The sequence below is a fragment of the Bos indicus genome, chromosome 18, assembly GCF_029378745.1.
Source record: "Bos indicus isolate NIAB-ARS_2022 breed Sahiwal x Tharparkar chromosome 18, NIAB-ARS_B.indTharparkar_mat_pri_1.0, whole genome shotgun sequence".
Taxonomy (NCBI): domain Eukaryota; kingdom Metazoa; phylum Chordata; class Mammalia; order Artiodactyla; family Bovidae; genus Bos; species Bos indicus.
Window position 1 is genome coordinate 56,641,041 of NC_091777.1, and position 14,144 is coordinate 56,655,184.

A 14,144-nucleotide genomic window follows, 5' to 3' on the forward strand; every position below is an offset into this window, starting at 1 on the left:
GGGCCCCAAAGCATAGCCCGAAGGTCCTAGCCAGCATTCCTAAGTGAAGGAAGGCTGCCACGTACCACAATTAAGTACAGTCTGTCATAGCTCGTTTTCGTTATAGTGCTGTTGGCTGCAAGACCAATGTGAATAGGCCCACTATACATTAAATAATGTCTCTACAAACAAAATACACAGAAAACCTGATTACATTTTGATGGGTTGATGAAAGTGTTGTGACAAGACACTTGTGGCAACCTGACCCTGTATCTCCCCCAGGATCAAGGCTGAACAAGGTGTTCGCCAGTTCAGTGTTTGTGATGACTTTGTGGGATGTAACCAGTGCAAATAAGGATCGAGTGTGGAAATAAAGCTTTCAAGATTAATATAAAAATTAGTGGTATAATAATAGACATGCCTCCTCATTAATTAAAAACACCTACGGTGGGTCTCATAACCATGATTTCTAAGTAGAGCAGGAATGACATTTGGAGATGGATCACTTATGGTCGTGTGACAAATCATACACATTTAGCGGCTTACAACAATGCATTTATTAATCTCAGTCTCTGTGTGTCAGGGGCACGGGTGCAGCTTAGCAGGGTGCTTGGCTCAGGGTATGACTATGCTGCTATCAAGGTCTCAGCTTCAGTCTCACCTGAGACTGGGGGCCTCTTGCCAGTGCTGGTTTTAGCAGAATCATTGCGGCCTCATAGAGACACCCAACTCTTCAATTTGACTCAGGTCTTCTGACCACCTTTCTAATCACACGAACTCTCCAGTGATCTTGTCCATTTCGTGGTCTATGACCTAATGCAGCACTGGCCAACAGAAATATAACATGAGCCATAGGTGTTATTTAGAATATAATAGTAGCCCCATGAAAGCAAAGTAAAAAAGTTAAATTAATTTTAACAATAATTTTTACTTACCCCATTTATCCAAAATAGAATCATTTTAACATGTAATCAATATAAAAAATATGAATGAAGTATTACAGATTCTTTTCTTACCTGAAGTCTTCAGAATCTGGTGTTTTACAGCCATAGCTTATCTCAGCTAAGACTAGTCATGGCCCATTACTCAGTTGTCCCATGTGGCTGCCATCTTGGAGAAGGCAGAATTTGACACTTGAGACTCCCCCAGTTTTGCTTCCAGCCCAGACCTCCCCGCTGTACTCTCTGTGGTGTGGAATTCACTCAGTCGTATCCAATTCTTTGCGACCCTATGGACTGTAGCCTGCCAGGCTCCTCTGTCCATGGAATTCCCCAGGCAAGAATACTGGAGTGGGTTGCCATTCCCTTCTCTAGGGGATCTTCCCTATCCAGGGATCAAATCCTGGGTCTTCTGCATTACAGGGAGACTCTACCATCTGAGCCACCTGGGAAGCCCCTATACTCTATACCCAGTGACATTGGTTTATTTCCTAATGTTGTAGAGAATGTGTTATAATTTTTCCTTCTTCATAGCAACACAAAAGCAAAAGTAATTGATTGGGTTAACTGGAAATCAGAAAAAAAAAAAAAAAGATAAGACACGAAAACCCTGCTGAAATATTTGGAGAAATAGAAAAAAAAAAATTCCACACAACATATAAAGATCAAGATGTGGGTTCAGATAAAGTCTCTGCTTTTCAACAGACAACATTAAGAAAAGGAAAAGACAGGTCACAGATTGGGAGAAAAATGTAAAGTCAGTATACCTGACAGAGACCTGTATCTATAAAGAACGTTTACAGTTGATGAATAAGAAAACAACTCTGTTTGCAAAAATACACAAAAGACTTGAGCAGACACTTGACAAAAGAAAATACACAAATAGGGGAACTTCCCAGGTGGTCCAGTGGTTAAGGACCCGCCTTCCAATGCAGGAGATGTGAATTCCATCCCTGGTTGGGCATCTTGCAGCAACTACTGAACCCACATGCTCTGGAACTTGTGCACAACTAAAACCCGAAGCAGCCAAATTAGAAAAAAAAAAATATATATATATATATATATATATTTTTTTTTTTTTTTAAGAAAGAAAACATGCAAATAGCCGATAAGCACAGGAAAACATGAAAAGGTGCTGAATAACTTGGCGGTCAGGGCAATAATGCAACTCACAACCAGGAGATAATCTCTTCCTACATAGGAGAGTCGTTAAAATTATAGACTGATCTTATCAAGTGCTGGAGGGGATGTGGAGCACCTAGAACTCTCACGCATCACTGATGGAAATGCAAAACGGTAGAACACCATAGGAAACTTTGGGGCAGTTTCTTATCAAGTTAAACATACACCTTGCATAGGACGCAAGCATGTCCTCCTAGATTGCCCCAAGAGAATTCAAAGTGTACATCTACAGAAAGGTTGGGACACGATGGTTTATAGCCACTTTATTCATAACAGCCCCAATCTGGAAACCACCCAGATGTCCACCAAGAAGAAAATGTGATCCAGCCACACAATGGAATACTCCTCAGCAATAAAAAGGGTTGGACAATCGTTATATGCGACATGAACGAATCTTGAAAACATTATGCTGAGAAAAACAAGACAGGCACAAAAGAACACATACTTTTATCGGAAATTTTAGAAGCTGAAAAGATACACTATAGTAACAAAACACAGTAATTGCTTCTGGGGTTGGGTGGGAGGGCGGTGTTGACTAGAAAGGGTCGTGAAGGAACTTTCTAGGGTGATGGATACATTCCACAAGTAGCAGTTACCTTCATTCAACAAGTAACTTTTTCTACAGGTCGAGGGAAGCTACCTGGAGGATGTGGCGACTGAGTTGTGTCGGGACTGACTCATGACGGCCAGACGAAGCGGGTGGGTGTTCCCAGCGTGGTAGGACTCGGCAAAGGCCAAGTGCTTGAGTTGGGGTCACTGGGTTTAAAAAACTTGTAACAATTAAGTAGAGGGCTAGAGATTAAATACCTCGATGCCTGAGTCCCATTTCTGACTTGATTCGGGATCCTGGCCAAGACCTCCCTCTCCTTGAGCCTCTCACTGCTTCAGTTTTCCCGCAGGAAAATGGGCACAAGCTCCTTTATTCCCCCTTGGATTCCCTACAAACTGGGAGAGCCACAGAGTGGACGATGAGTGACAGTTTGTTTGAGCCAATCTCTGAAGCCTAAAGCCTGCTTTCCTTTCTCGTGGGCCAATCGTCACGTTCTCCTTGCGGCCAGCCGCTTGGTGGAGGCAGGCCGAAAGCCTCATGACGTCACATCGTTAATAAACCAATAGCAGCTATTAAGAGGCGGGTACTTTTGGTGATAGCTCTATTTCAAGATGTCCGCTCAGCGCAGGGTCCGCCGGGAAGCTTTGAGGCGGTACTGGAGAAGGGGCGGGAACTCCCAGTAGATTCTGCCCAATCGTCAGTCGCGCTTCTTGCGATAGACGGGCAGTCTTTCCCATCCCCGTCGACTTAAGGGGGCGGGGTTCGGCACGCCAGACTAGGCGGGCACCTCAGCCTTGATGGGCGTCTCCTTCGCCCAATGGCTAAATGGCATTTCCACACAGGTCACCTCCGCTACCAATGAGATCTCCTGGCGGGGTCGCGGTGGGCGGGCCGTGGACCCTCCGGTATAAGGCGGTCCCGGGGGAGTGCGGAGAAAGGGGGGGGTCTCGGCGGCCGGAGGAGGAGTAGACGCGGGTGAAGATGGCGGCAGCCGAGGCCGCGAACTGCATCATGGAGGTGAGCGCCAGGAGCGCCGCCGGGGGCGGGGGGCGGTTTGGAAGTCGGTGTTTTACGCCTCCGCCGTGGGGAAGGGGCTCTGAATCGCCGGATTGGGGTTGAAGACCCCCGGCTGTACGGAGGGGGGCGTCGCGTGCTCCGTGTCCGAGGATACCGTTTGAAGTGCGGGTTCCTTAGCTTTCGGGGGCCTGAGGCGCCACGCCAAGCCGAGGGCCTACTGCCCCCTCCCACGTGGAGGAGGGCTGGGGGCGCTTCCGGCCTGGCCCCCACGTGGCCGCGGCACGGTGGGTGGGGAGGGGGTGTGCCGTGCCCGCTGGCCCGGCGGGTTCCACGTGCGGGACAAAGGCCCCGCCCCCGGCCGGGGGAGGGGCGCCCCGGGGGGGGGGGCGGAGAGGAGGCTCGGACCCTCCCTCCGAGGCCCCCTGCCCTCCTCCCCGGGGATCGTGACAAGCACCTCGGGGTGGAACTTACGTGGGGACCTCCGCGCAGTAATGAGGCTCTTGGGAGGGACAGTGTGTCTCGACCCTCAACAAACCCCTTCCTGGGACCAGGGCATCTGCTTAGGCATCCGTCCAGGTTTCGTGCACTCTTGCGTTGGGACTGGAGGAAGACGAAGAATTGGTTCCCTCTGGGACCCCTCCTACCCTCCAGTTTCTTGTCTCTGGATTCTCCCCCTCTTTGGGAGCTGGGGGGATGGGGCATGCCCCTGTGACCTCCCTCTGGTCGATGGGGGGGCATCGAGCTGAAGGAGATCTTTCCCGATTAGGCGCTGTGCACCCCCTTGTGGCCATTTCTGGGTGTGTGGGCGGGACATCTTTTTCATGGGGCGTGTCTCCAAGCCCCCCTCCCCGTCGAAGCCCTCCCGGGCGAGGGAGAGAAAGGGAGAGAGAATCTGTCCTGGGAAGGGGGTGTGAGGCAGTGGAGGCAGCGGATTTACCCCCTTCTGGCCCTTCCTCTCCCTGGGGTATTTGTGAAGGTGGGAGGTGACTTCCTCCTCCCCGAACCCCTGTTTGAGGGTCTTGAGCCTGCTTGCGTGAAATGGTGTCCTGTGAGGTGTGATTCTCCTGCAGCTATGTGGGGCTTGTCCTGATGTTGTGTCTCAAGCGCTCTGGGGGCATGTCTGGCGGTGATGTCGGTGGTGTAGAGAAATGGGCCCCCGTGGGAAGTCCCCTCACCCGCCGTCTTTCTGTATCCGCGTCATTCACTGGCTTGGGGAGGATGGAGGTGGGGCTTGGAGCCCAGGGGTTATGTCTGTGATTTCACGCTTCTTGGCGCCTGGAGAGTGCTTGCATCTGGAAGAGCTGTAATCTGTTTGGCCCTCTTATTCTCGCCTGTTAGCTTGTAGCAGTCTCAGGAATGGGAGATGAGGTCCCAAGATGCATATCTTGGGGGGCAGCCCCCAGGAGTCACTCCAGTGACACCCCCCCCCCCGCCCCGCCTTGGCTCTCTGCTAAACAGGGCCTTCTTGGCTGGAGGAAATATCTTCCTCAGAGGGGGCTCCAGGACTCGGCCCCTCCCCTGGGGAGTTTCGGGGCCTGAGATGGTGGTTCGAATGGGGAGTAGAGGGGCTTGGGGGGTCCAGGGTTTGGCCTCCTCCGTGGGACTCTGCCCTCCTGTGCAGAGGGTCATGATCAGGAGATTGGCGCTCCCTTGTTTTGTTTGGGACTCCCTGAGTCCCAGGCAGGAGCTAGCAGCCCACGTGCCAGCTCTGCTGGGGGCGCCTGTGTGCCACACCTCCTTTCTGGAATCCTCTCAGATGAGAGACTGCTTTGCAGAGGTGGCAGATGCCCAGTGGGTACACCCTGCCAGTCCCTTCCCCCAGCTACGAATGGTACCCCAGGATGAGGCTTTGTGTCAGGAAGTGTCATCTAATCTGGGGAGATTAGACGGTGAGGGGGAGTGACAGCTGGCAGTGCCCTTGTGCCCGGCGGGTGCCAGTTCCTTTGGCCTGGATGGGGGAGGCGCGTGTGCTCAGGTGCCTGGCCCAACAGGGGCCGTTGTGGGGGCAGGCCGCCATCTCTCCAGCCGCAGCTGGGACAGAACCCCCTCCCTGCTCCCCCCACATCTCCCACACCCCTGTTGAAAACAGCCTTGCCTCTTTACTTGTTCCTTCTCCCACCACTGCTCACAAAGGAAAAACAAAATTGTAGGAAACATATCTTTCTCCCCCAAGAGCCAGAGTCGCCTGGCCTGGCCCTCCCCTAGCCGCTCCCGGTAGCTAATCCTTTCTCCGTGTTACTCTCTCCTAGAATTTTGTAGCCACCTTGGCTAATGGGATGAGCCTCCAGCCGCCTCTTGAAGAAGTAAATATCCTTTTGTGAGACCCCTTCCCACATACACATATCTCCTCACATGTCAGGCCCTTTTTAGTGGTCTGACTGATCCCTCTGGCTTCAAATCACTCTACCCTTGGCCCCGAAACACTTAGTCCAGACTCCGTCCAGGTTTTGGCCCCCACCTGGCCTCCCCCAGTACTGTGGCTACTTCCTTAACTCCATTTACAGCCCCCCACCCCACCTTTGTCTTTCCCCGTGTCTGCCCTGCTTCTGCCTTCCTCTCCCCTCCCTTCCCCAGCTGTGGGCTGAGCTAGAGACGGGGGCAGAGAGACTGGAGAGATGGTAGGCCTGGCTGAGGTATTGGGCGTGCCCTCCTGGATGGTGTTCTGGGGGTGGGGGGTTCCTGGGAGAGGCACGACGGCAGCTGGGGGCTGTAGGGTTGCCGTGGTACGGTTTGGGGAGTGTTCTGTATACTCCAGGGAGCAGTAGAGACCTGCCTGGAGGCTTCCGAATCTGTGGGGAGCCCCCAGATGTGACCCCATTTGCTCCCATTCACCCCCTCCCAGGTCTCCTGTGGCCAGGCAGAAAGCAGCGAGAAGCCCAACGCTGAGGACATGACGTCCAAAGATTACTACTTTGACTCCTACGCTCACTTCGGCATCCACGAGGTGAGTATGGACAGACAACTCCTAAGGCTGCCGAATCTTCCGGGGGGTCATGTTGGGGAGGGCTGGAGCTTCACCTCTGACGCATGCGCACTCCCTTCCCTGGCAGCGGGCCACCCCCTCTGCGCAGGCAGAGCTCACACTCCGGGGTCGCCTCGCGCAGCCGTTGCCTGGGAGACGGGGTTAGCCTGGCGGTCTACCAGTCCTCTCCTGGGAGGCCGCCGTGGGAGCGCGCATGTGCGTCTGAGACGGCAGCCTGAGGTCAGGGCCTACCGGTCTTTGCCGCCCTCTAGTGATCGGCAGCGGCACTGTCCCCCAGCGGCTCGAAAGTCTTCTCCACCCCTTTTGCATGTGGTGGAGGCTGAGGTCCCAGAAAGCAGCAGAGATGGGGTGGGAAAATTTTTCTCTTTCCTTTTTTTTTTTAATTGTTATAAAATATGCATAGCAAAATTTACCATTTTCACGTGGGCGGTTTAGTGGCTTTGGCTTACTGAGGACTTTTTAAAGTCAAGGCTCTACAGGGAGGCGGCAAGGGTAGAAAGCGCCTAAGATAGGATTTTGGTCCATCCGGTCCAATTTCATGTAGGGAAACTGAGGCGTGTGGAAGGGAAATAACTTGTCCCAAGGGGACTAAAGCAGGTTTGAGGACTGAGTGCTGGTCCTCAAGCTGATCAGCGTGTTGGAGGCCAGGACACCCTGGTTTTCGGGACGCCAGTCCCCTCATGATCTCTTTGTTCCCACCCCTGCCAGGAAATGCTGAAAGATGAGGTCCGCACCCTCACATACCGCAACTCCATGTTTCACAACCGGCACCTTTTCAAAGACAAGGTGGTGCTGGACGTGGGCTCGGGTACAGGGATCCTCTGCATGTTTGCCGCCAAGGCTGGGGCCCGCAAGGTCATCGGGGTGAGTGTCCTCGGTGGCCAGCCGGGCCTGGGCCTAGGGACGGAAAGGGGGCCCCTTGGGGCTCAGGGATTGGGTGGAGGGGAGTGGGGGCGGAGGGTGGGACTTGGGGGGGTCTCACCCTCCCTTCTTCCTGGGCCCCCAGATCGAGTGTTCCAGTATCTCTGATTATGCGGTGAAGATCGTCAAAGCCAACAAGTTAGACCATGGTGAGCCCAGGAAGAGAATGGGGTCTTTGGGGAGGGAGCAGGGGATCCCAGCTTCCCTGGGGCCCCTCGGCAAGGGAATGGGGGCCATGGAAGTCAAATTCAGGCGTTCATCCCCTGTGGGCTCTGGGCTGCCGACAGCCCCAAAATCCAGCCTTCTCAGAACCCATCACCTGATGAGCCATCTTAGAATCTGCATGTCGAAGTCACAAGCTTAGTGCTTCAGTCTTTTATTTAAAGAAAAAACAAAAAAAAAGTTCAAGAAGCATCTTGAGTTTTTTCAGTGAGTTGGCACATGAAGCCCATAGTAAGAAGTCTCCCGCCCGCCTCTCAGCCACTCTTCTCTAAGTGCAGCCAGCTCTCCCTCCTGGAGAGGTTCATACCGGTGAACAAACAAGCGTGCGTATGGTTCTGCATTCACGTGCTGGTTTTTGACACAGATGGTGTTTCATATGTGCCCTTTGCGATTTTTGCCTGTGTATCGTGTAGTTTAGCACCTGACACGATGTTGAGAGGATCTTGCTTTTTGATGACGGCCATCCTCTATTTGCACATACACCAGCTCTGTTAACCAAGTTCCTGCTCATGGGCATTTGAGCTTCCAAGACTTCCGTCCCCCACGTGTAATGTCATCATCAGTCATATATGAACTAGTGTTATCTGTGAGGTCAGTTCATAAAAGTCGGGTTGCATGGATCAGAAGTGGAAGAAAGTTGGGCAGAAGGTGCCACATTGCCCTTCCCACCTGCAAGGTTTGAGGGGCGGAGAACATGGGAACGTGGGGTTTTTTGATATGAGGGCCCTTGGCATTCTAGAAGCTGAAGGGGTTTTTTTTTTAAAAAAAAAAAAGAGAAACTAGTGTAATGAATCCTCAAGTTCCCATCACTCAGCTTTAAATACCTCCTTTTGAAGCAAATTCTTTTTTTTTTTTTTTTGCAAATTCTGACTATAAATCCTGCCATGTGTCTCTAATAGATAAGGCTATTTAAAAAAACATGACCACGGGAATTTCCCGGCAGTCCAGTGGTTAGGACTGCTTTCACTGCTAGGGCCCCACTTCGATCCCTGGTCAGGGAACTAAGATCCCACAAGCTACACAATGCAGCCAGAAAAACAAAACATGACCATGGCTGTTAGCGGCAAAATCTCTTTTTTAAAAAAAATTTACTTTTCTGCGTCAGGTCTTGGTTGCAGCGTGTGGGATCTAGTTCCCTGACCAGGGGTTGAACCCCAGTCCCCTGTATTGGGAGCACGGACTCTTAGCCACTGGACCACCAGGGAATCCCATGGGCTGACTTCTAGTAGATTTCAGGGAGGGCGCTGCTCTGCCCCATACAAAACCCTGACCCAGAACCAGGTTGTCTGCAAATGGTTTGGCACCAGGTTCCCCATGAGTGTGTGAGGCGTGACGGGTAAGAGGGTGGCCGCCTTTCCCATTCCGTGTCCTAGAGCGAGGGGCTGTCTGCGCCGGGTCCTGGTCCTGCCTGTTAATGGCAAAATCTTAACGTCACCTAATACCTGATTCATGTCAAGTTCTGTTCCTGCCTCAGAAATATCCCATGATGAATGAATTTTAAAACTTAAGTTGACAGGGTGTGGCTTCAGCTCACAGAATTCTTTAAAGATGCCCCAACACAGCCCCCAGCCCTTCCTTGAGAAGACAAGGCTGTCCCAGTGGGGTCCCCAGGCCCTGGGGTGTCCCCACCGCCCCCAGGGGAGGCAGGCAGACGGCTGTCCTCGGGGCTGGTGGCATGTGCCCTTGTCTGCCCCACAGTGGTGACCATCATCAAGGGGAAGGTGGAGGAGGTGGAGCTCCCAGTGGAGAAGGTGGACATCATCATCAGCGAGTGGATGGGCTACTGCCTCTTCTACGAGTCGATGCTCAACACTGTGCTCTATGCCCGAGACAAGTGGCTGGTGAGGCCCCCGGTGGGGCGGGAGCAGCTCGTGCAGGCTGGGGTCCTGCTGTTGAGCCGGTGTGGGGGTCCAGGCAGAAAAGGAAAGCCATGCTCGGTACTTCCCACCACGGGGACTGAGTACAGGGGCTGGAAGACATCTACACGGATGTTAGGAGGCCCACGGGCAAGATGGAGGAGGCCCAGTACCAGAGGCTAGACAGGGACAGGGAGATGGTGCTGGAAAAGAACCACAGCAGGCCAGAGGGATTAGGAGGGACTATGGACCCAGGTGCTGTCACAGCAGGCCTCCCAGGGAGCTGACCGAGACCTGAACCCTGGACGGGGAGGAGCCACATGGGATCTGAGGGGCAAGGCACACTGGACAGAGGATTTTGGGCAGTGCAAAGGTCCTGGGGCAGCAGCGAGTTGGCTGTGTAGGGAACCTGCAGTAGAACGAGGATCTGGAAGGAAGTTGGAGGTGAGGGGTGGAGGGGTCTATGCAAGTCTCGTGGGACCTCATGGACGTGTAAGACTGCTTTACTCCTCAGAGGGGCGAGGTTAGGACGGGGTCTGACTTAGATGCTCCTCAGAGCCATCAGGCAGCTATCTGGGGAGTAGACTGAGGCTGGGGACCAGTGAGGAGGCCACAACAGGGGCCCACCTGGGAAATGCTGAGCCCAGACCAGGGCGGTGTCGGGTGGATAAAGAAACAAAATGGGGCAACCTTGCCCAGTCCCCCCATCCTTCACGCCCTTGCCCTGCTCCCCGTAGGCACCCGATGGCCTCATCTTCCCAGATCGAGCCACGCTGTACGTGACGGCCATCGAGGACCGGCAGTACAAAGACTACAAGATCCACTGTGAGCTCGGGGCCCGGGGAGCTTACGGGGTGGGGACTGGCTGAGTGCCGGTTACCCCGTGGGCTCACCGCTCCTCCCCGCCTCCTCCCCAGGGTGGGAGAATGTGTACGGCTTCGACATGTCTTGCATCAAAGACGTGGCCATCAAGGAGCCCCTGGTGGATGTGGTGGACCCCAAGCAGCTGGTCACCAATGCCTGCCTCATCAAGGTGAGCGGGTAGGGTGGCTGGGGGTCGCTCAGGGTCAGCCCAAGAAGAGCCAGCACCTGGCCCATGTGTGGGACCGTGAATGCTTGCTTGTTTGAGGTCTCGGGAGCTTATATACACACGTGGGTCCCTGATATACCGACAGCCATCATTTTTTGAGGATCCCCTTCTCAACCCCAGTATCAACTCTCACAAGGATACGGGAGGCAGGCCAAACTGGGTGGAGGAGGGAGTTTGTGGACGGAGATGGGGAGGGGCAGACGCCCTGACTGGGCACGCCTCCGTGGCCTGAGGCAGGACCCCCAGTTTTACCCTGAGCAGTCAAAGGATTTTAAGCAGGGCTGTGACGTGATCCGTTTCTAGGCTGTCAGGCTGTGTGATAAGGGATGTGGGAGGAGAAGGCGGGAGCCATGGAACCTTGTTAAGATGCTGCCACAGCGGAGTGGGGACACTGGCTGGGGGCAGGCATTGGAGAGTGGAAACTGGGTGATTCTCCAAGGAGCGGTACTCCTTCTAGGAGGTCGACCTGTCAGATTCGGGGTTGGGGTTGGGAGAGCAGGGGATCCAGCTGGGCCCCCAGGTTTGACCGCTGGGCTGGAGGTCAGGGAAGGGGGCTCACGAGGCTTTTCCCGCAGGAGGTGGACATCTACACAGTCAAGGTGGAAGACCTGACCTTCACCTCCCCCTTCTGCCTGCAAGTGAAGCGGAACGACTACGTGCACGCCCTGGTGGCCTACTTCAACATCGAGTTCACCCGCTGCCACAAGAGGACCGGCTTCTCCACCAGTGAGGCGGGGCGCAGGGGCGCGGGCACAGTGGGGCCTGCGACAGGAGTGGTCAGAGGGAGCCCCGGGGGCCTGGAGGCTTCTGACAGCAGCTCTGCCGGCCAGTCCGAGTGCACGGTGCTCCAGTCTCTGCGCCCGAGAAAAAGCCCGTCCCAGGCTTGATCGGGGTGAAGGGACCACAGTCACTGCGCAGTCAGTGGGCTCTGGAGGGCGAGGGGGTCCCGAGGAGGGAAGGTGGGGGTGGGGAGGGACAGGCGGCGAGCTGGGTGGGCCGGGCTGATGCCGCCCACGCCCACCCCCAGGCCCCGAGTCCCCCTACACTCACTGGAAGCAGACAGTGTTCTACATGGAGGACTACCTGACGGTGAAGACAGGCGAGGAGATCTTTGGCACCATTGGCATGCGGCCCAACGCCAAGAACAACGTGAGGCTCTGGGGCAGCTTGGGGGTGGGCTCGGGCACCTCTGCCTGTTCTGGGGCCCGGGGACCTCTCGGCCCCAAACCCGCCAGCTAGCCTGCTTACCCTCTGTTCTGCAGTCATCTGTCTGGCCTGTGCCCCTCACACTCCCACCCCCGGTCTGCCTGTGACCAGTTTCATTGAGCACCTACTGGAAACCAAGGGACCCCAGGGACCCAGGCATGATCAGGCCGGACCCCTGCTGTTCAAGTTCTAGACACAGGAGAGTCATGTCAGTGCCAGCTGGTCATGACTTCTGTGCTCAGCTGGGAAAGGGGCCGGCAGGTACTGGAGCAGATGGAGACAGGGCCGGAGGATATCCTGGCCCAGGAGTGGGAGCGAGAAAGGAAAGGAGGGCTGTTTCATCTGCTGAGATGTGGCGGGGAAGCAGGTCTGGGAGAAAGTCAGGAGCTCAGGCATGGGTGGGAGGACTCCTGGGTTGGCGGGAGGAAGGTCTGGAAGTTGAGGGGCGTGGCCTGAGCTGGAAATGTCAGTGGAGCAGGGAGTGGCACTGCCTGAGCTTGGAGGGGAGACCCCAGGGTGGCCCCACTTTCTAAGTCAGGGAGGAGTGGCACTGCCTGAGCTTGGATGGAAGGGAGACCCCAGGGTGGCCCCACTTTCTAAGTCAGGGAGGTAAGAGCTGGTTTCAGCAGCTGTTCTCAGCCAGGGATGGTATTGCCCCACCCCCCCCCCACGTCATTGTCTGGAGACATTTTTGCCACAGTTGAAGAAGGGGCACGGCTGGCATCTAGTGGACAGGCAAGGGAGCCGCTCCGTGTGCAGGGCACAAGATAAGACTCCCTCACAGGAAAAGAGTGGTCTGGTAGCGAAAAGGCTGAGAAAACTCAAACCAGAAATTGAAAGAGACCCAAAGAGGGAAGAGGGACCCAGGAGTGACGTGCAGTCAGGTCTGAGGAGGGCATCAGTTCTTGAGGTTGTTGGTGGCTTTGCCCCAGTCTTTTCAGGGGTTGCTGGGAGCCCAGGCCACAGGGTGGGCCCCAGGAGGGTTGGCCTCCAGGAAGCTTTGGAGGAGAGGAAGAGGGGGGCGGTGGGGTGGGGCCCCAGAGTTTTTTGAGAGGAGGAAGTTTGCTAGAAAGAGGTTTGTTTCTTGTAAAAGAAGAAAGAAATAACTTTTGCTGATAGGGTTGGTTTTGATAAAGGAAATCTTAACGATGCAGGAGACAGCAGTTGCCCCTCCCTTCCCTCTCCACCCCCCACCCCCCAAGGCAAGGGATTGGCTGGGTTCCAGGTGGTTTTGAGGATGTCACGTTGAAAACCTCACGGGGAATCGGGCACCCCGGGTCAAGACAGATGCTGGGTGTGGGAGCAGCAACACGGCGTCTCCTGGGAGGGGGTGTGGACCACTGGGGGCCTGCGGCACCTCTGGCGGGCTGTGCTGTCCTCCCCCTTCCCCCCGCTGCCCTCTGTCTCTGCCTGCCCTGTCCCAGCCCCCCTCATGGCCGCACTCTCCCCACAGCGTGACCTGGACTTCACCATCGACCTGGACTTCAAGGGCCAGCTGTGTGAGCTCTCCTGCTCCACTGACTACCGGATGCGCTGAGGCGGCGCCCGGCTTCTCCCACCCCAGCCAGGCTGGCCCTGCAAGGGCCCAGGGGCTGTGGCGTTCTTAGGCGGTTTCGGGGCTCCCCCTTCCTCTCCCTCCCTCCCACAGAAGGGGGTTTTAGGGGCTGGGGGTGGGGGGGGCACATCGTGACTGTGTTTTTCATAACTTATGTTTTTATATGGTTGCATTTACGCCAATAAATCCTCAGCTGGGATGGCAGCTCAGCTTCCTGGGGGGCACGGTGGGGTCGGGGTTCTGTCTGCAGGTGTCCAAACCACCCAGGACACAGAGACAGCACCCGCTGGTGGCTTCAGGTCTCTGTTACCACTTCTGTGTCTCTGGGTCTTGCTACCTTTCCCCAGCCTCCTGGATTCCACAGCCTCCACTCTCAAGTCCCACCTGGCCCTCAGCTCACTCACAGGGTGGTCTCCACTGGCTCTCAGAGTCTGCCCCCCGCCACCCCCATCTAATGTCTCCTCCTGTCACAGGGGCCTCTGCCGGGCTGGGGGAGGGCTGGGGTGTGGATTTCCAGCACAGCTGGCCTCTGAGGTTTCCCAGAAGCCCTCTCTCACGCCTTCCCCCATCACACACATTGTTCCTCTCGGGCTGTTTTTTCCTGTCCAGGACCCTCCAAGGCCAAACCAAGGCTGATTGGCAGTG

General features: G+C 55.2%; 1 protein-coding gene and 1 long non-coding RNA gene across 4 annotated transcripts; one reads left to right on the forward strand and one right to left on the reverse strand.

The window, feature by feature from the left end:
* Positions 1–512: 512 nt before the first annotated feature.
* LOC109572780 (uncharacterized) lies at positions 513–3,410 on the reverse strand. The gene is made up of 3 exons (XR_002182849.2): positions 2,907–3,410; positions 996–1,089; positions 513–803 (listed from the first exon to the last, which is right to left on the reverse strand). It is a non-coding gene; the product is annotated as an uncharacterized lncRNA (long non-coding RNA).
* A 109-nt stretch (positions 3,411–3,519) lies between these two features.
* Positions 3,520–13,698, forward strand: PRMT1 (protein arginine methyltransferase 1). 3 transcript variants are annotated; one of them, XM_019979863.2, is made up of 11 exons: positions 3,583–3,666; positions 5,916–5,969; positions 6,509–6,610; positions 7,358–7,513; positions 7,656–7,719; positions 9,491–9,633; positions 10,386–10,473; positions 10,566–10,681; positions 11,314–11,464; positions 11,766–11,887; positions 13,398–13,698. In XM_019979863.2, the coding sequence occupies exons 1-11, from the start codon at positions 3,631–3,633 to the stop codon at positions 13,479–13,481; spliced, it is 1,116 nt and encodes a 371-aa protein (XP_019835422.1). In that variant the 5' UTR covers positions 3,583–3,630; the 3' UTR covers positions 13,482–13,698. The 3 variants fall into 3 exon arrangements, with proteins under 3 accessions (XP_019835423.1, XP_019835422.1, XP_070627597.1); XM_019979864.2 differs by lacking the exon at positions 5,916–5,969 and having other exon boundaries at positions 3,520–3,666; XM_070771496.1 differs by lacking the exons at positions 3,583–3,666; positions 5,916–5,969 and adding an exon at positions 6,262–6,284.
* Positions 13,699–14,144: the final 446 nt, after the last annotated feature.